This window comes from Electrophorus electricus, chromosome 10, assembly GCF_041902795.1.
Source record: "Electrophorus electricus isolate QZ-2024a chromosome 10, ASM4190279v1, whole genome shotgun sequence".
Lineage (NCBI taxonomy): Eukaryota > Metazoa > Chordata > Actinopteri > Gymnotiformes > Gymnotidae > Electrophorus > Electrophorus electricus.
In genome coordinates, this window is record NC_137506.1 from 26,348,277 (window position 1) to 26,369,508 (window position 21,232).

At 46.7% G+C, this 21,232-nt stretch overlaps 1 protein-coding gene across 14 annotated transcripts in view; it reads right to left on the reverse strand.

Annotated features, from left to right (window-relative positions):
* Positions 1 to 21,232, reverse strand: part of ush2a (Usher syndrome 2A (autosomal recessive, mild)) — a 180,444-nt gene that overhangs the window by 48,970 nt on the left and 110,242 nt on the right. For all 14 annotated transcript variants that reach the window (XM_081721818.1, XM_081721817.1, XM_081721819.1 and 11 more), the window contains 11 exons: positions 20,833 to 20,955; positions 20,056 to 20,219; positions 19,579 to 19,788; positions 15,071 to 15,273; positions 14,732 to 14,844; positions 12,267 to 12,465; positions 10,504 to 10,672; positions 10,161 to 10,382; positions 4,212 to 4,435; positions 2,930 to 3,212; positions 1 to 182 (listed from right to left, as the gene is read on the reverse strand). The exon at positions 1 to 182 is cut by the window's left edge and continues 16 nt beyond it. In XM_081721818.1, the coding sequence (XP_081577944.1) occupies positions 1 to 182; positions 2,930 to 3,212; positions 4,212 to 4,435; positions 10,161 to 10,382; positions 10,504 to 10,672; positions 12,267 to 12,465; positions 14,732 to 14,844; positions 15,071 to 15,273; positions 19,579 to 19,788; positions 20,056 to 20,219; positions 20,833 to 20,955 (2,092 nt within the window). The remainder of the gene's footprint in view (positions 183 to 2,929; positions 3,213 to 4,211; positions 4,436 to 10,160; positions 10,383 to 10,503; positions 10,673 to 12,266; positions 12,466 to 14,731; positions 14,845 to 15,070; positions 15,274 to 19,578; positions 19,789 to 20,055; positions 20,220 to 20,832; positions 20,956 to 21,232) is intronic.

Genomic DNA, 21,232 nt, shown 5'->3' on the forward strand with positions numbered 1-21,232 from the left:
TGGGGACCAGTCGAGCTGGATGATGTCGTCGCGGACACCCACGCGGCTCCAGTTGGGGGGTGAGACCCCTTGGGGCTTGGCCTCTTTAGTGGTGATCCAGGAGGAGGGACTAAAGACATGGCCATGCCTACTCCATGCCCTGATCCTGTACTCGTAGTGGGTGAAGGGCTCCAGGTCTGGGTCTGTATAAAGAAACACATCAGCATGGAAAAGGTGGTAAAATTTTCTCTCTGTCTCTCTCACACACACACACACACACACACACACACACACACACACACACACACACACACACACACACACACACACACACACATCCCAGAAGATCAAATAAACATAAAAACATGCACACATGCACATACACACTAATAATCCATTTTAGCGAGGCAGCACTGGATTGTGACCATATGTGCTACGGGACCCTTTATGATGCCTCTCCACACTAAAACAAGGCTTGGCTTTGAAGAGTGGCCGGGGACCTCCCTGTTTATTGCAATGTTTTTCTTTATCGATGCAACAGCAGTTTGTTGTAAACGTGTGTGCGCGGCGTATGGGGAGTCGTGGGCGTAAATCACAGAGACGGCTTTTGTGGAGCCCGCGGTGCAGGTCTGGCCCTGGTCGCTTGCGCCAGGAGTACAGAACACCGTGCTTGCAGCGAAGCTTCTCCCGAAAGTGCGGGGCAATATTCAGCACTGATCATATTAAAGTCTCAAAACAGCAGCCTGACCCATCCAGAATGAGCTGCGAGCAGCACAGTAAAAGCACATATTGCTCGCTTTAGAGGCTGGTCACCCTCACCGCTATCCCAGGGCTTCTGCTTCGGTGCTGGCAGTCGCTTTCCGAATGACAAGAACAGCACGCAGTTGCAGTCAAATAACAGTTTGTGTAATAAAATTCGCAGTAAGTGGCAGGTTTGGCCAACACAAAAATTCAGAACAGGGAAAAGCACAGAGCTAGGAGTGCCGGAGAGCAAGACTAGGGTGGGGGGATCTGGTCTCGGCAGGAGGGGGTGAGTATGGGGATGCGGGTACGGAGGCGTGAGCACGTAGCGATGAGTAGGGGGCAGTGAGCAGGTAGCGCGGGGAACACGTGGAGGCACGCGGGCGGCGACAGCTTCAGACGCCCTGGCCCAGATGGCAGCACAGCGCTGACTAGAATCAGTCTCCTCGCGCCAGCCTGCCCCCCTCAACTCCTGCATTAGTCTTGATTAAACAGATGCAACTAACCAAATAAATAACGCAGAGAAAAAGGCGAGTCGCGCCAGACGAGTAGACGCGAGAGCCATGCGGCCAGTTCCAACCGCCGGCCAGAATCTTGATTTGAAACGGCAGGTAGACGGAGCAAGCGGCAGGTCTTGGGATGATTAATAATCACTGATGATCTCCTCTGGGGAAAAGAGGCCTGAAACACAGGCGTTTCCTCAGCAGAACAGGGCTTAAAATCACAGTGATTCAGTGGAAGCACACTGTAATCACAACACGCTCACACTTCAATTAAAACACATTTGCACACACTCCCCCCCCCCATTTAAACTGCTATGGAACTTGTTTCTCTCTCTCTCTCTCTCTCTCTCTCTCTCTCTCTCTTCTCTCTCTCTCTCTCACAAAGAAGATTCCAGATAACACATACATACATAAATAAATACATACATGCATACAGTTAAGAATACCCATTTCAAATTTTGATCTTTAGTGAATTTTTATTTGCGTAATAAGCTTCTTCTGGCTGGAAGTGACATGAAAGATGGCATGACTTTGTGACAAAAAATTAACTATTTATATGTTTGTTTTTACATTTATACGAAACATGTCATGTGTAATATTATCCATCCCTTTTCTCATTAATAAATGACAAAGCCTTTATTTGCCATCACAGGAATCAAATGGACACCTCTTTTGTGACGTTCTCCAGGTCTTTGAGGTTGGAATGCCTCCTTGCCATCACGCTGGTTTTTAGTTCGCTATACAGATTCTCAATGGGATTCCGGTCTGGACTCTGGCTGTGAAACTCCAAAATACGGATACTTTTCTCTGTCAACCATGCCTTCAGAATTTTGGCTGGACGTTTCTGTTGGAAGGCTCTGTGATGCCCAAGGCCAAGTTCTTCTGCGGACTGCCTGATGTTCCTCCAGAATCTTAATGTAGTCCTCTTTTCTCATGATGTCATTTCCTGTACAAGGTTGCCTGGCCCATTGGTTGAACCACCGCCCCATGCGTTACATTCCCACCACCATGCTTGACTGTGGGGATGGTGGTTTTGGGATTGACTGCATCTTCTTTCTTTCACCAAATGAAAGCCTCACTTCTGTGTCATAACAACCCCATTTTTGTTTTATCCAACCACAGGACTGATGAGCAAAAGATTTCTTCTTTGTCTAGGTTACTCCTTTCAAAAAGGCTAAGCAAGCTTTGTGTCTTGGAGGAATGAAGTCCTTCTTGGTTGCCGTCCAGAGAGACCAGCCTTGTGCAGTGTCTACTGGAGTGTCTGCCTTGACATGTTGGTAGAAGAATTGCTCAGATTCATCAGGATGGCCTTGCTGGTGATCCTTGGACTTCTCTTGGCCTCTCGCACTACCATTCCTGCCAGCACATGTGGAACCTTTGGCATCCTAACGTGCCCTTTGAGATTTTTCACAGTGTAGATCTCGGCATTGTGGCCACTTGTACTTGAAGACACTTGGCTATGCCTTTCCCCATCTTGTGAGCAGCTATAGTGCACAAACCGAGGTCCTCAAAAGCATAAAAATAATTATAAGAATGTATCATTAACATCTCCTGCACATTTTACAACTTCTGTCACTTGTTTATGTGATTTCCAGTAAGAAGAAACCAATTGTTTAAATCAAATTTAACTCTAAATTTTGTATGTATATGAATACATTTGGGCTTAACTGTACATATACCTCAGCTAAGTTTTTTTTTAAGCATACCTGTAAAAATGTATGTGTCTGCCATGCCGCTGTAGACAAGTTTGTCAGCAGTCGGGCAGAGCTGGCTGTGAGTTGTGTTAGACAGCTGTGGCAACTGAAGTGTGCCAGACGTGGTGGGCGGCGGCCTCTGAGGAGAGGCAGAGGGGGTGGGTGTGGCTGGAGGTTTCCCCTGCTCGCTCAGGACCCAGGTACAGGTGAACAGAGTGGGGTCAAAGTCACACAAACCGCAGTACGCCCTCAAAGATGCATCCACGGGACAGAGGGCACTAGGACGGCATTTTTCCTACAAGACATGCACAAACGCACACAGACATGCAGGTGCACACGCACAGTCATTAGTGACACCAGTCATCACAGGACTGTTGGGTGTCAGACTAGCCCAACCCGCAGGTGCGCGCAGAGCCCTATGCCTCAATGAATAGCGTGGATGCCCCTTAATGACATAATTACAAGTTAATGGCCGCCACCCTGGTTTGCTTTTCCTCGCGCTCGCTCTCTCAGGCAGCCGGGCTCAAGCTGCGTGCAGTATGCGCCCGTGTTACAGCAAGCAAATCTGATTAATGGAGCGGGAGCAGGGGCCCCTGCGTCCTGACGAGAGAAGCGCATACATCATAGCTCTCTGCCTCATACTTTATACCTGCGCTGCACGCTGAGGCAACTTAAAGCAAAACTACAGCCCAAGACCGCGAACGCGGCTAATAACACTGAGACGCTAGCAGGGTCACCATCGTGCAAACAGGTCCTAGCTTTCCCCATCATCTTTAAAATGTTCTGAGTTATTAACAATTCCAGCATTATTTTTTAACATGATTATCATGATCTTTAGACACTAAGGGGCTTATCATTCTATAGACAGATTTAACCGGGTTCCCAAGCAGCATTCAGTTCAAAAGCATTCAGTATGATTTCAAAGCAAAACTGAGTCTTAAATCTAACAAACTGTTCCTTTTCTAAACAGTATAAGTATATCTTTCCATTCACAGATATCAGTACAGGAATATTTTCTCATTCATCTTAGGTCTGCGTTAGGATTTAGAAAACTCTTTGTCTCCATTAATATTCATTCACCTTTAACAATGTTTTACCTTTAACAGTACTTTTTAACAGTAAGTCTGTTTTATAAAGTAGAACCATAACACTGTCCTGTTTGGCTAATGATTCTTTGAATCAGCTAATCAACCCAAGTTGTTCGTCATGGAGCAAAGGGCGCTTGAGAGAGGACGTCTCTTAAGCTACAGGCTTGAAGCAGCAGGTGTGGAGCACGGTGTGGAGTACGGGTTACCGGGATGAGGAGACCACGGGGGGCCCTGTCGGCGCACGTGGCCGTGTGTGGCGAGAAGCCCACGCCGTTGCAGCACTGCTGGCCTAGCGGGATCAGCTTGCTCCGGCAACACGTGAGAGCCTCGCCACTGTCTCCCAGCACGTGTGCTCGTGCCTCAGGCCCTGGGCCGCCACAGCACAGTGAAAAGGATGTGTTGATGTACTGCTCTCCACAGCATGCCATTCCTGCTCCTCGGAGAAAATACACACACACACACACACACACACACACACACACACACCCCGACAATGTTTGAAATTCACTGGTTTTATTTTTATGTGAATATGGCTTAACTACCCAGCATCGTCATTACTGTATTCAAATGGGACCTACTATACACCAAAATAGTGGTTGTGGGAGTGTCTGGAGACTGTACTGCTGGAAAAAGTAGTCATTGGAACTTCCTTCTCATACAGCAGCTGAACTTACATTTGTTCTGCCCTGTTTGTAATGGATGGAAACCCCCGAAGCCCTTGCCTCAGCCTGGCGAGCCTGGCCAGCCAGACTGTGAGCGGCGGCGGGAGACGCAACATGATCAGAGGAGGTAAACCCAGAGAGTCGACGCTTCCTTCTGTCAGCCGTCGCCTCCTCAGACGCTTTGCCCTGTGTAGCCTCCCATTATCCGTAAAAGCTCAGGCAGCTGCAGAGGAGAGCCCCGCCCACTCAGCCCATTGCATGGGATGTTACGGCCATGACGCAAACGTGCCTCTTCTGTCACGGCAGTCCTTAACAGGACCATCAGTGATGCACATTACCTCTACTCCTGGACTAACTTGCACCGCGGAAGGTGTAGGACTTATTAAGAGTTTTGAATTATATGTAGGATTAACTGATCAATAACTTATCTTTTCTTGTCTCCTTTGAACAGCTGTGCTGGAAAACATGATTGGAACTTTACCTGCTGTGGAAATGACATCATGCAATTTCTAATTGAGTAAAGTATACCGTATTATGCAAATCGTTAATTCATCTTAAAGACATTAAATAATTAAACCCGAGTTAACATACTCGCTCCACAGTCAAGATAGGAGAACTGGAAACTAAAAGTAAATTATGTTTTCAAGTAAAGTTCACAGCCATTACTTTCTGTTCATCATGTAATATTTCACTACAGCTTCCAAGATAGGTCTTTGCAATGCTTCTTACATGCTATGCCCAGTAGCACCTGAAATACTGCCATGAAAACAAGCTATACAAGCAGCTTAACACTCCAGACAGCAGGCAGGCCTTTACACTGATCTTAAATCAGTCTTCACCACCTACAAAGCCATAACCATAAGAGTTGAGCTGGATTTAGATCAGCATAAAAAAGCAACTTCAGACAACACCCAGTTTTGATGTCCCTCTAACTGGAAGAGACTCCTGGTTTATTTCCTTGGGTAAACCATTGGTACTGTAATTACCATCAACCTCCAGTATGACAAATTGCTAATTGTTTAATACCCTAATCAGCGTTCATTCTTTGCACAGATAAACTGTGACAGCGCCATTAATTTAAATAGCAATCTCACTTAACGGCCAAAATGGCGGAGCAGATTTTTACGCAAGGCTTTTCGAGAGAGCTGCATCCATCACAGCTCTTTGGTGGCATAAAGATGTGTGACGTGCACTAACTCACTTAGGGACAACAGATGTTGCAGCACTGTGTTCAGTGGCAATTCCCATGGTGCATTACTTCAGCTCCAATGACTTGCAAATAAACAGCTCAACAATTTTTCCAAAATAGCTCTGCCACCCCCCACCCCCCCCACCCCCACCCCTTGCCCCATCCTTTACCCCGCTGCATTTTTCATGATACTTTACGAAAGGTGCCATGAACTTTAACACGGTGACCCCTTCAGATCGGCATGCTCCCTTTTGATTGCTGTGCAGCCTTGACCTTGGCCTGTCAGATAAAACAATTTGCCCTTCTTCATCACTTCCCCTTTGTCTCGGTATCAAAAGCGGAAGAACTGGCTGGGAGCGGGACATGTGCGCAGGGGGCACACCGGCAACCCGTCACCATGGCGCTCCCTCCATTACTTCCTCTTTTCCCGGAGCACCACAAAATGATTCTGCTAATCTTCAGATTTATGATGGATTTGCATACATTCATTAGAGTGTGAGTGAACGTGGCGAACATAAGGTGCTTAGGCCCCCTGCATTAAGGTTCGTTCGTTTAATGATAAGTAAATATTTAGCCTGCAATGAACAACTGATAAAAATGTGTGCTGTGGCTTACATGAGCCTTTGGATACTAAAACGGAACCTTGGAACAAACGAAAGCACTTTTTTTAACTAGCTGAATATATTAGCGCCACAGCCAGACACATTTTTCAAAGTCATGATCAGAGAGCACACAAGGACTCCGCTGCCTTTATAGCCCCCGGTAAAAGGGGAGGGGGGGGGGGAAGAAAGGAAAAAAAACTCTGACAAAGGTATCAAATGACAGCTTTAAAAATATAGCATTGGTCCACTGGTGTATTTTTATTCATTTATTTATACTTGGACCTCCTGTGGGAGCCATGAGGAGAAATTACATTAAATTGACTTTCTTCCGCCAAATCAGATCCCACATGGTCCCTGTCCCTGTGTCTTTGGCAATATGTATTTTATCAACTGGCTGCATTAACAGATGCGGCTGGCAGAAAGTGCTTGGGTAGCAGGAACTGGTTTCACCACTCTGTGGGGGATTTGAGAGATGGGAGCAAAAAAAACCAGACAAAGCCAGAAGGCAGATTCTGTGCTGTTAATGTGCTTTCTGCTGAAAATACAGTGATTACGGCGCACAGTTGTTCACATAAAACTCTCAACGCCGAAGAGCAACAGCAGAAATCATAAAACTGGCTAACTTCTGATGAATCAGATCCCAAAGCCCACCTGTGATGAGAACCTTGGCCGACACGATGTGAATATAAAAGCCTGGGGATGATTGCGCCATGCGAGTCTCTGTGCGTTATCATGTAGCCTCACGTGTGATTATACCAAAGGTCTTCATGGAGGCTCTGAAAATCTGTGGTGTTCTGACAGAAAGCAGCCAGAGGACAACCTAACTGCACAGAGCGCCAAGCGGGCAGATGACCTGTGGCGATCCCATGTGCAGCTTGCTGCTAAAGGAGATCTTACAACCCCATGACTTGTCGCTGAAGACCCTGCATCAGTCACCCTGCAACCTTCCGGCACAAGCACCTCTTCCCCACTTTTCATCCTGCACTCATCCTCTTCACTGTCTGCCTGAAGTCTGTGTCTGCACGTTGGTTAGACAAACCGTTTCTCTTTTGCCAGTAGCAAGTAAGGCGTTCTGCTCATGGCTCTTGCACTACGACGCGGTAACGGTCCAAGGATATTAGTGGGGACTAAAGGAACTTCGCGGAAAAGCCGGGTACCGTGTGCGTGTCTCGATTCGTTTGCTCTGCGCTCCATCTCCGTGAAGAGATGTGGGCGCGGGCGCTTGGAACGCTCCGCCGGCCTGGCATTTGTGAGGAAGCCGTTCTGGCAGAACAATGAGAGGACATATGACTTATGATTAAATGCTCCTGCTGTAACGAAGGCTGCAGCTCATCTCCGACAGCAAAATGTTTAACCATTACCTTCATTCCCACCAGTAAATGGTCAATGTGTCCTTGAGAACATATTTGATTATAACACCTTTTTTTTTTGACATCACAGCTATTTTCCCGAGCCACCGTTATGCTCACAATAGCTGTCGCATGCACATGCTGTCACTTATTTGCACGCGAGCGCGCGAGCACACACACACACACACACACACACACACACACAGACACACACACACACACACACAGACACACACACACACAGACACGCGTGTACACAGCCCAACTCTCCCTCCTGGCCGCAAAGCTTTTAACACTTAAACAGTGCAAAATATTCCGATTTAACCTTGAGTGTTTGATTTGGGTGCGGTGCTTTCAAGGAGAGCTCTGTACACAGACAGACACAAACTGAGCCTCCTGAAAGAGTGTGAGCAACAAACACAGGGAAGCCCCTATAATCCAACACAAACTTTAAACAGCACCGATGGGATGGCTAATTCAAAGAGTATTCGCCAGGATTTCTGTCTGTGCCTAATTCTAACTTTAATCTCCATTAAGAAACTTTAAAAAATCCTCACATTATAGCAGTCTAAAGTCCCTGCCATCTGCTCATGATGATTTTTTAAAAGTTATTTTAATAATCATACACTAAATGAGTCTCACTCATTCTTTTGTTCCCATTAAGTGTCACAGTTAATAGTATTTTGCCATTTGATTCCATTTCTTTTTTTTAAACGATGACATCTTTATTGGCCTTAGCGACATGTTATGGTCTCGGGGCAGTTTTTCAAACAGCTGATAGCTGTCTCTTACAATTCTGTCTCCCCCTGCTGCCATGCCATGGGTCCTGACAGGATGGAGGGTAATGTGTGATAGATGGCACTTTGGGGACACAGTAATCACATTTCCTTCTGCCATCAGCTGGAGCTCGGCAGGACATCCTCGGGAAAAAAAAAAAAAAAAGTCCCGGGATTCCATTCTCCCAATCTGGAGAAGTGCGTGATGCCTCTACCCAATGCCACTGCGCTTTGGAACGATGTGAACTTTTGGCTTAGGACAACCGTGAAGAATGCAGTGCCAGCAAAGTGCAAACCAGTCTTGACTCCTTAAATATCTGCTGCTACGAGTGTGCCAGAAAATCCCCAGAGGGAGGATATTAACTAGTGTACTCAAGTATATTAATTTAGTGATACAGGAATTCCCCCTGCAACTAATAATGTATTCTGACTTTCAGTACTTCTTATGCGACGTCTGAAATTTGGGCTGACCAGGCTGCATCAGCACCTCAGCAGATGCTGAACATTAATAGGCTGTTAGCTAATTTTGCCACAGCAGTGCCCAACTACCTCTGGTAAGGAAAATGAAGTCTTGAGGGAGTGCGAGTGTCTTTATCAAGGTTAAGTAGCTCATTCGGTAAAGGAGCCGGCTGGGAGGGTCGGCAGCAGAACGCGGCGTGAACCCATGGATGCCCGCGCCGCTGGCCAACCTAGCGGGCAAATGGCCTTTAGTTGTCCTAACGGCACTATCCATCATAACATATGCTCTCTCCAGGATGCCACCGCCTTAATGAAGGATGGCTTTTTCATCCGCCTTATTTCGGAAAGATGAACTGAAAGGAGAAGGGTCGAGGGGAATTCTCGCAGACACACGAGCTCGTACTGGAGTCGGCGTGAGGGAGTGGCCACAGAGGAGCTTGGTTTGAGGACTAGCAGTGAGGGGAAATGGCTGTAACATTAGCACGGAGACATTCCTGTGCACTTGGTACAGGTTGGGGACAGATTAGAGTTTAAAAAAGAAAAAAAAAAAAAGCAGGGCTAAAATAATCGCACATGGAGCATGCGATGATTAACCAAAAGCAGAAAATGATGACTGGAGCCTGTCCCGGAGGTACAGGGAAAGGGACTGGAAGAGAGGCTTAGTATGATGAATACACTGATACCACTGACCTCATGGTGGCCATTATTTCTGTTGCATCCTGGGAGCCTGCTGCGGTCTTGGCACGGTTCTGGTCGGCAACCGGATGCGCACAGCTCCATCATCCAGCCTGACAAAGATGGCTGACACCAGGGGCCAGTGCCCGTCCAGCCCATCTGTGCCCAGGTGCCAGCTTTAGTGGTGTGTGTGTGTGTGTGTGTGGAATGGAAGGGGTGCAGGGTGACCCCACGAGGGTTCAGCTCCTCTGACACTCCGCCACAGTGTCATTCGAAAGTCGCGAAGGACTGAGGCTAGAACTAAGCCAGTGGGAAGTTCTACTTTGGCCCACATAATGTTCTCACAGCCTGCTAGGGCCGCCGCTCAAAGTGAACGGAGGGTATGTCTGCTCTCTGCAGCAGATAGGGGACGCAGAGGAACGCGTGAAGAGGAGGAGCCTTGCCTGGGGTGGGAGAGTACGCGGTCCCTCGGCCAGCGTCTCCGCAGCACACGGCGTCTCTGCTCACCAGTTGTCCCCCGCAGCACTGCGACGAGAAGCCGTCGTGGAGGGAACCGCTGCAGCACACCTGACCCGTCGATGAGGAGAAAGGCCACGTCCCACAGCACGAGTCGCCCGGCCCCACGGACACCCGCCGCTGGCCACGGTCCGGACAGCACACCTCGCCTGCAGACGGGAGGGCGGGGGAGAGATCACAGCAGTGGGCAGACTGGCCCCGGGCCTCCGCCGGCCGCGGGAGCGGGACGGGAGAGTCCGGAGCGGTAGGAGGAGGTGAGGCAGTGCGTACCTGGGGAGATGGCAACGTAGTATTCCCCACAGCACTGGTGCAGAGGCAGAGGGTGGAGGAGCTGCCCACCACAGCAGACGCTAACGGAGGCATTGGCCACCAGCAGATACTGCTCGCCGCAACAGCCATGCAGCTCTCTGAGGTTGTGCGCGGTCCCCCCACAACATACCTGCATGAAGAAGACAGACGCAACATCACACAAGGCACAAAGAGCCAACAGAGTACCAGAGTGATGCATGCCTCACATTAGCAGAGAGAGACTTGCTACTGTCCACCTGCACGCTCATCTGAACGCACTAAAAAAAGTTCCCTTCCGTTCAAGGCAATTAGGAAGTTAAGAGCTGGCAATGCCCTGGCCTCACAGGAGCCCCACGCAGACCCACGTGGGTCCGGGAAGCAGTCCGGGCCTGCGGCTGCTCGTCTTTCTGCTCCTGACGCCAAGCTGCTGCTATATTTAGCCCTGACTCCACTGTCTATTCTGGCAAGAAATCAGGCCAAGATAGATATTTCCTACAGCGGCGGGACCGCGCCCTGGTGGAGCCTGAAAAATCTGTTTTCTGTGAGCTGCTGACATTGTCCTTAGCTTTTGGCTCTGCTCCAGGGCAGGGGACATCACGTAAGGACGTGCCCCGAGACGACAGGGAGACGGGTGAGAGAGGGGAAACTGTTTCCAACCAGAACAGTTCACAACAAACAATATGCAATCTTAAAGGCAGTTAATTGATCGAGTACACGTATGGCTGGTGGCACACAGCAACAATGAAAGGCACTAACAAAATAGTTAGATCTGTGCAATTATGCTCTGTGGCTAGTACTGTTACTGTAACACAAACAAAAACAAAGAAAACGAAAACAAACAAACCAAAACCTGGCTACTGCGACGCACTGGCACCAGCCCTGTGCCGCAGGGCGATATTAGCAGATGGCTCTGTCACACCGGCTCGCTGACACCCGGCGAATCATCTCCGTTCCGGGGCTGATGTGGAAGGGGGCGTGCACGCGCCTTCCCCCGAACTGGGCTCTTTGTGGCCAGGTCTCCGGAGCATTACTGTCTGACTCGGAGCCAGGGGAGACGTATGGCCTGCTTGCACTTGCCAAGCTGGCGCCTGTTCAATAACATCAGGACTGCAGCAATTGCGGGAGACAAGTTAATCTATTTACTGAAAACAATTGTGCAGACGAAAGCTTTGCGCTTCAACAGCAACACGCCTGGCCGGTACTCTGTTCTCTTCCACTTAAAGGTTAGCGTCAGACCATTAACAACGTGGAGAACGCAATCTCAAAATCTCCAGTGAAAATGACTATTTTTGTCAAACTATAACTGCCTAATTTGATTAAGCTCTTTATTGTTACTAATTAATAGTAGACTACATGTAATACCAGAACTTTTTACACAGATCATTGCTAAATTTGAACATTTAATTAAATGTTTTAAATAAATTTTAATATTTCATAGTAATAATTTGTAAACTACTATAATAATTAATATTAAACCTAGTGTATCACCATGGCCTTAAGATAAATACTAAGACAAACATAAAAGAAACTAAATTTAAATTTAAATGGGTGTAAGCTGTCAAAAACCTGCACATAAAAACCTGCACTGATTAAACCATTATATTGGAATATTTGGTGTCTTTTGATAAACAAGGTAACATTTCCCTAAATTAAAAAAAAAACCATGAAAACAAAAGCCAATCACGACATGTGTACTCATAATGAAAACAGCCAGTCCAGTGCAGTGCGATGCGGCACACGGTGACCTGCTGTTCTGGGTCGTAACAGGAGTTGCCACAGAAGTCCTGGTGGGCAGCACATTGCAGATATGTGCAGTGAGTCTGGGTAAGGAGAGCCTGCTTGGTCTGGAGCTCCTCACAAGACTTAAGGGCCCTCCGATAGATGTCATAGCCTCCCAAGATGCCGTTGGGTCGACCAGGTGATGTCCACTCCAGCCTGACAGAACTGCAAGGGTATTGCTATAGTTACTAGACTGTGCGACACTGTAACAAGCGCATGCATAACTTACATAAGCCATTCAATCTTGTATGTACCCAAAACTGCATCAGATGAGAATAAAAAGAGTTCTGCAAAAGTTAGTGTTTCCCCAGAAATAATTACATTTTCTAGGACTTTCCTAGAAATGAATATTTCAATTAGCACCTGCTACTGGTTCTCATTCTTATCCACTATCCATAAATATTCTTGTCCATCCAAAGAGTGGTATTAAAGCACCGTAATATAATGAACCAACGCACAAATTAGTCGGGTGTCACACTCGCTAGTCACATTCGTGGTTTGTAGGTAAGGTGAGGTGCCACAGTGACACAGCAGTAGTGTCTGGACTGCACCGTGAGTTATGGTGGATGAGCAGACCTTTTTTGATGCACTTCTGGTATTGATTTCCCACTCCTCTCAAAAGCCAAGAGGAGCTGTCTTTCAACACAGAGAGAATTTACTGGTCAGCACTGATCATTTTTCCCTTTTTGAAGAGAGGAAGGCTTACAGTCTCTGTTTCCGTCACGTAGCCTCATTTAAAATGCTCATTTTGCTAACATTGCCAGCAGGGACCACTTCACACTGTTCAGCTCGTACTAGCCAGTCCCTGCTAACTGTTAGCCTTTTGGTGTGAAGGATCCCTTTAAAAGGGAGAGGTTTGGCTCTGTGCTGTTCTGTGGACAGTCCCTCCATGTTATGCCTCCAACTACTGCCACATCGGCTGCGTTTTAACACAGCAGTGGTAAAATGGAGTGTAAAAAAAAGTGCACAGCCACTGTGAGGAGAAGAACGCTTTGAAATGCTTCTCCTCAGGGGCTAGAGTAACCTCGCGGAGAACAAACGCAACGCCCGGACAAGACGGGAAAATAACCAGTCGCTAAAAAAAAGGGAAAAAAAAAAAAAGCCCTCTCTCATATCAAGGATCTGACTGTAATCTTTAGGAAAATTCAAAGCTGGTTTCTATTCTGTTTTTTTCCCTGATACCTTTCCAACTGATTATAACTAACTCACCCTGTGTTTTTATACTTCCCCTTTGTGTTGGGTGAATCTCCTGACACATATTTGAGACGTGGGAATGACGTAATTTTTTTCCCTTATCTTCCCTGCCTGCCGCTCCTCGTCCTCCCCCCACGAGGGGCTAATTGGTAGCAAAGGCCCCTGATGGCTTAAAGCCCACAGGCCTTATTCAGGGAAAGCAACGGCTGAGCAAATCGTTCGGAAATTAGCGCATGTCTTTACAACAGAGGAAAGTAAAACAGAAGTAAAAAAGCACCGATGGTTATGATTTCTCCAAGGGGAAAAAAGAACTGTCTTAAGGAAAAGTTGGGGAGGGTGAGGGTTAAAAGAAAGGAAGCAGCATCACTATGACAAATGTCCTGCCATTATATCACTAAACAGGTCACTGCAGTCGGACCGTTAATCCCCTCATAGAGAGAAATAGCTAGAATCCACATTTGCAGACAGGAGCGGGTAAGCCGTCAGTTGTGGCACTTGTCATATTTCAATCAAAACGTTAAGCCACGGCAAGGATTCCTTCACCCAATACTTCCACCAGGCACCAGTGGCAGAATGAATGAATTAGCTATTGATTAAACTCCACTCTAGCAAATCTAGAGCAGCAAATAAATGAACTGTTTGGGGCATGTGTAGGCCGTGGCCAGCCATGTCAGGCCAAATCGATCAGTCGTTAGTATTCTACCGGGAGAGAAAGTGCAGCAAAGCAGCGATATGACATGGCAGGGCCAGGAACTCACGGTGTGGATTACGACAAATGACAGGACCCAGGGCTTCTGTGCCTACACCAGACTGCAGTGTTCACTGCACAGCCTACACAAACACAAGCTCACCCTGTGACACATTTATTAAGGAACAGATCATTAAGCAGTAAATAATGCATCTATTTCATAAATTAAAGAAGGCCGGTGTTGATGTCATGGTTTAATTGGTTTTGTCTACTTTACCCAATCAAAAAAGTGACAACTGTTTCTTTTAATTGGTGTTCTTTTAAGGGGAAGAACTGGGACGCCATCAATAGCTTGAAGCAAATGTGCACACACAGATACACACCCCATTCACACATGAGGTGCCAGCAAAAGATTAGTACAAATACTATTTAAATTCCTTGGGACATTTATTTTGAGCAAGATTAGAAAGATAGCATCAGTACACAAAACCCCAAGTTTGTACATACCGGCACACACACCTACCAGCACGCACACAAACTTCAACTCACCTGGAGCTGAGCACCTGGATGTGAGGTGCTGTGAGTTCTGCAGGCGTGCTCTCCACGGTGGTCACCTTGGTGCCGTTGCTCAGTACACACGCGTACACCGTGCACACCTCCACCTAACCGCCCCCACCCGGGAAAACAACGCATGAGACAGCCTTTCCCCCCATCCACCTGCACCAGCTGTTCTGACCCAAGGTCCTATCCAATGACTTCTATTAGTGTTTCCCCCGTTTTTTTGTTTGACACATTTTAGTACATTACTCAGTCAGCAAGAGACAGTGAGCCAGCGCAGGCAAGCAAACCCGCTGCGTGCGAGCTGGCCTGCGCGAGGGCGCTATGCACCTGCACGTCATAAATGGTGAAAGGCAGGAGGCCGCCTAGCAACAGGGATCCGGAGGTGTTGCCGGTGGAAGTGTAGAACTGGCCATCCAGGTAGACAGAGTACCGCATCACTGCACCGTTCGGGAACAGCGGGGCGGCCCACAGCACCCTTGCCGACGTGCTGTTTAGTATCACTACCTCCGGGGGGAACACCCCGTCAGGCTCTGCAATGGAAAGTCGGAGTGACAGTATTCATTACTTGGTGCTCAGTGGGGCTGTGTATGAACACACAAGGGTGGGCGATAACATCCCGGACCATATTATCAGCTAATATAACAGACATAGCGATATCAATCAATTATTTGTCACAATTATGATATAGCATGCAATTCAATGATGCAACATGCTAGTTGCCCAGGTTCTGAGCAACTGGCATCATTGAATATGGCTTAATTGGCCATAAACAAATTTTAAAAGAACCATTAGAGTGAGCAAATACAAAACCCAGAGTTCAATATTACAGCGTAACATTAGATTGACATTCCAGAAGCCCCTTTTCAACACTTCTGTTTTTGTTCTGGGAGACGCTGCAGATGTTTGGGGTGGGGAGGGATGTCCCCAGCTGCTCAGAGCCCATTGGGGCCCCTCCATTGAAGCTTCAGCTTTTGCTCTGGTGTCTTACCAGTCCAGGTGTTATGACGTGTTATGCAGCAGGGGTAAGGAGACACAGAGGTGTTCACTCATCTTTATTTTCTAAACTTACAGAATGTGTGTATATTACAGTTTTGACTGCACTGTGGAGGAATAAGCGCATGTATATGCTATTAATGACAAAGTAAATTATTTGAAATCTGCACAGTATTTAGCTATGTGCTGAAAACCTCTGTATGTTGTGTGTATGTGCTGTGCATGTCCTGTGTATGTACTGTGCAATGATGTGAATACGCATTGTGTGTTAGTGAGCTTTACAGCTGTTTTGTTCAGTACTGTGGGAAAACACTAGTAGACTAGGGAGAAAAGTGCTAGCTACGTGTGTGTGTGTGTGTGTGTGTGTGTGTGTGTGTGTGTGTGTGTGTGTGTGTGTGTGTGTGTGTGTGCGTGCACGCGAGCGCTGTGTGTGCACGCGAGCGCTGTGTGTGCGTGCAGGTGCTACGTTTGCTGTGTGTGTGTGCTATTTGTGTGCGTGTCTGTATGCTGTGAGTATGGTTGTGTGTGTGTAGGTGTGTCTGTGTGTTCAAGGGTCCCAGTAGACGGTTTGTGGGCAAATTGAATCAGTCCTGCTGGAGCATGGTGTGGGGGGGGTGTAGCGGCTGGGGCGGGGGGTTAACTGGGCCAGTCTGGGGGATTCTCCCTGCTGCCTACACTGGAGCTTCCCAGCATCCTACAAAGCACCTTGCCACCCCCTCCAACTCCCCCAACCCCACCCCTCCTCCCCGCACTTCCCCTACCGACCACCCACACAAACACACACTCTCCCTCCCATGCCTCGCTCCCTCTTGTCTGTCACATTGCTTTGTGGTGTTGTTTGTCTGCACGTCCTCCACGCTCTGCAAAGGCAAACATTTTCCCAACCAAACATCACTGTGGGACTACAGCCTCTTTTTTTACTACAACATTACAAATGGATCAGTGCTAAAGGAACAAGGTTCAAGGAGAGAAAATTTGTAGAAGAGAGCTTAAAGACAGGACAGAACTGAGGCTGCAGGGTCTCACACATCCACGCCGTGGCTTTGAACAAACCACTGCCTGATGTGGGAACTGATGAGTTAAACCAGTGTGTAGAGGTGTGTAGTAGTCCTGAATCTGATCCCTGCTCCACATTCACTCCAGTGAGATAATCTTATCAGTGGAGTTTCTCCAACTGCAGGCCCTGAAACGTAACTGACATTCAGGGAACAAGTGCCTAGATCTGTGGTCACAGTGCCAAAGATCAGATCCTTAGATTTTAGGGTAATTTTAGTCCATTTTAGTTGAAGGTCCAACCTTTAAAGACGAACCAAGCTGTACTTGCTGAAAGAATCCAACATATTTTCATTTTTCTTTTCCTTTTCACGGTAACAGACTTTTTAAAGTTGACTTTTTCATGAAATGCATGCTTCAAATGTAAAATATAGTGCCAAAGTCAATCTCCAACTTTAACTAGTTTGGCCTTGTACAACTGCAGTTCAAAGTCTCCTTGTCCTCAGGCTGTGATTTATGAGTAGGTTTCTTACATCTTCATTGAAAATGATTATTAAACTGTTTTCTATGTATTTATGTAGCTTTCTATCTAGTATGTTGGCTGTACTAGCTTCAGTTACTTGTGTTCCTGAGCTTGCAAGGTTTAGTAATTTTTTTGCACTACATATGTTCAACTGCTACTTAAAGGTAATAGTATAAAGATCAGCATCACTACGTTCAAATGAGTGCAGAGTAAAATATTCCACAGCAAGTTTGAAGAGTGCACATTTTCAAGTAACTAGACAATACTGGAATGTGGGAAGTTCCTTTCTTCTCTTTAACACATTTGCTGGTTGAGTAGGAGATGTTTAGAAAGTGCACATTCATTAATATGTAATTTGAGGCATGGGAATATTCAAAATAACATGGGGGTAACTGCAAAATAATGAGTAGATATTATGCTAATAGACTCATTTGCCAGTCTAATGTGGTTTTCAGTGGAGGTGATCACTAGAGTGCTTAAAGTGTGATTTATTGAATATGTGGGAAAAGCAAAAGTTCACATGATTATAGGATGTCTGAATGAACCTGGTCATCCCAATGAACACACAGTGGAAGAGGCTTGCTAGGCTGCATACACTGCTAAACAAGACAGATTTCTTGCCGTTGTTTGTTTATTTGTTTTGAAAGCATAAATTTAGTTTTTTCTAAATCTTTTGGTAGTGATCCTCTTAGAGAGCATGTTACAATTTACTAAAGTGATGCATGTGCTACTGTGTTATGATGACATTTTCTCTACTGTGCTTACGGAAACCTCACCCCAGAACCATGAGGTCACTCGTTTCCATGGTGCCACCATGAAGTGCAAGTCCATGAACCGCACGAGCTGATTAAGGTATTACGATATCAATAAAGAGCCGGGTCATCAGCGCGATTACAAACTCTGCGGCTCACAGACGGGAATAAGCCGCACTACAGAGTAGCTAATGCCAGCGCCTGCACTCTCTGGCACTCACAATCCCCCTCCCTCTCCGCATTCTTTCTGCCCCAGTACCACCGACGCAAGACTTCACCCAGCATCCCGCCACACTTTTAATTAGGGCTCTCTTAACATGTACATTACCCGCCACCTTAACATGATCTGTAAGTTCAGCTGTAGTTGTTAGGCCGGGCTGCCCTTTAGGCAATAAAATAATGAAATTACCCGCGAAAGCGCTTAGCTAAACGGCCTGGAACTTTTCTTTGGGAGGTAATGATTTTCTAATGTTTTTAATGCGGTTTTTATTATGTGGATAGGATTAGGTGAGGGGAATGTTGTGAGGCACTGAAAGGAAAAGGCAGCTTGCTGTTTTTCTCCACACTGGAACCTAATGGGAAGATCACTCAGCACCGCTCTGACAAGATTACGGGCGGAAGGTGACGCTCAATCAAACTCAAAGAGGGGTTACCTGTGAGGTGTGTGTGTGTGTGTGTGTGTGTGTGAGTAAGAGTGGGAAGGAGGGAAGGAAAGACCTATGCTATCAGAGAATCACTGCTTTTTCAGGGAGAGGGACAACTTAATGACTATTGATCACCACACAGAGGTCAAGATATCAAAAAATTTGGGGAAAACGCAAATTTTTCTTGAGTGCCTCCAGAATACGGAGAGGAAATATTTAATCAATCCAGGACTCAGCCTGGGCTGCCTTTATCTCGGGGAGCAGGACTGTGAAGTGGTACGAGGGTGGCAGGCTGATGGAAATCACCAGGGGACGTCCAAAGTGCTGACAGCAGGACCATAATTAGCCAATACAATCTCCACACCAACTGCCTTCAACTTGCCAAGGAAGCAGATAAACTTCCCTGCAGTCTAACACACAACATGTGCTGCAGTTTCCCCGGCTGATGCTTTCAAAGATGATTTTCTGATTTTCCCTCGCTGTGTGTGAATCAATACAGGCCTTGGAATTTATAGTAATGCATATAAAGTTATAGTAGATTTGGAGCAGAACCACAAGGCTACCAGTTAGCATTAGAAACCCTGCATGCTAACATCAGCTCCTGCAACATGTAATGTACAAAAAAACAAAAACAAAACAACAACACTATTTTTAAAATTATATTTTATAAACATTTTAATCATTATATGTTTTTTCTCCTTTAGTTAATTTTTTATTCATTTAATTTTAAAGTGAATTATTGTCCATGCCTAGTGGTCACTGGAACAAAGATATCTGGGTTATTTTTTCAATATGAAGCAAATAAAATTCACAAGCAAATGAGAAAAATGAATGAGCCCCAAATTTCAAGAGGTCTCTGGTGGTTTTTATTAGCAGGTAGGCAAAATAAACCTAGTAAAACTAGGCTAAGTCAGTCTCTTCCAAACTCACCTCCATGCAGTGTGGTGCACATCACCTCCGGGCTGCTGATATTGTGTGCCCCATTAGACACGGTCAGAGAAAGTGTGTACTCAGTGTTGGGCTGGAGGTCAGAGATCACTGCAGAGGTCATGGAAGGGTCGAGACTGAGCGTCTGGCTTTCCTGGGTGGAATTGACTGTAAGAAAATAGAGCTCCACTTTTCCCTGGAGGTCCTGTAAAGCTGAGGATGGAGGTGTTTTGGGTGGGGGTGGAACAAGGTGGTGATGGGATGGGGGAGAGAGAGAAAAATACACAGTGATAAAAATGGGACTTACAATCAGTCACAAACAAAGCAAAGAGAGAAAAGTGGAAAGGGCTAATCTGCAATCTTACATCCTAGACTACAACGTAATGTTCATTTAATAGCTTTTAAATCACAGATAAGGTACAGACTGGGCTTAGAAGATCCTTGAAATATCACAAAGCTAACTGGTTTGCGAGATCTTACTGGGTGTGGTCCAGTTAACCAGAATGGCAGTGTGGTTGAGGGTCACAGTGGACACATTTGGAGGGGTGAGGGGTAGGCCAGCCTTTGTGATCCCTGCTGTGACCTCTCCTGAAGCATAGCCAACGTCATTGTGCACCAGCAACTTGTATTCATACCACGTGTATCTGCAAAACACTCAGTTTATAGGATCTGTCATTTAGTCTACAACCACAAAGGGCTACATGGTCAGAGATGACAGTAGTCATTTTAATGAGAATTTAGGAGATTGCTCCATTACTGGCTAGCAAATGTAGATTAGATAATTGGAATTAATACAATGGAATTAAATGGAATGAAATACAGGGACACTAAATGCTAACATGACACAGGGAGGTGGAGCAGGAGAGGACCAGACAGGGAGGGGGCTCAACGAGCTTTTGCTTCTTATTGGCAGTGGTGGGAGAGGCAGGCAGAACGGAGCTCAGCGCAAGTGCTGCGTACAGCCTGTGATCACTTAGTGCACAGCACCAGAAGAGAAATACATGGTGGTGTTGGAGTGTGCCACGAAAACACACATGCAAGTGAACACACATACATGCGCGCGCGCACACACACACACACACACACACACACACGCACGAGGTGCCAGCAAAAGATTAGTGCAAAAACTATTTAATTCTTTGGGATATTTGTTTAATGTATCTTTGAGCAGCATTAAAAAGATGGCATCGGTGCACAAAACCCCAGGTTTGTACACACCAGCAACGTTTGCGTTAAAGCTCATTTCGGTAATCTCACCTGCTAAGGCCTTTATCTTCGTGGAGCAATTTGCCTCCCGCGTAAACATGGTGCCAGCGATTGAAATCTTCGGGGGGACGGCGGGCCAGCGGCTGGCGCGTTTTCCGTCTCAGCAGCTCGTACCTGAGGCGGGGTGGGGGCGGGAAAAGCGACACCCACGCATCAGAGGCTGCTCCGCTCCGGATCGGGCGGGCCACTCGCGGACCCGCCTCGTGCCCCCCCTCCCCCCACGCTCGCACTCTGTCAACAGCAATGCTAATTTTGCCTGTAATCACGAGAGCTGGGCTTAATGTTCTCTTCATAAGCCTGGCTCAACAAACAAGGCTGCGGCGGGTAAAAAAGGACTCATGAATATTAATGGGCAGGCACGAATACAGAGATTTATTTACCACCTAATCAG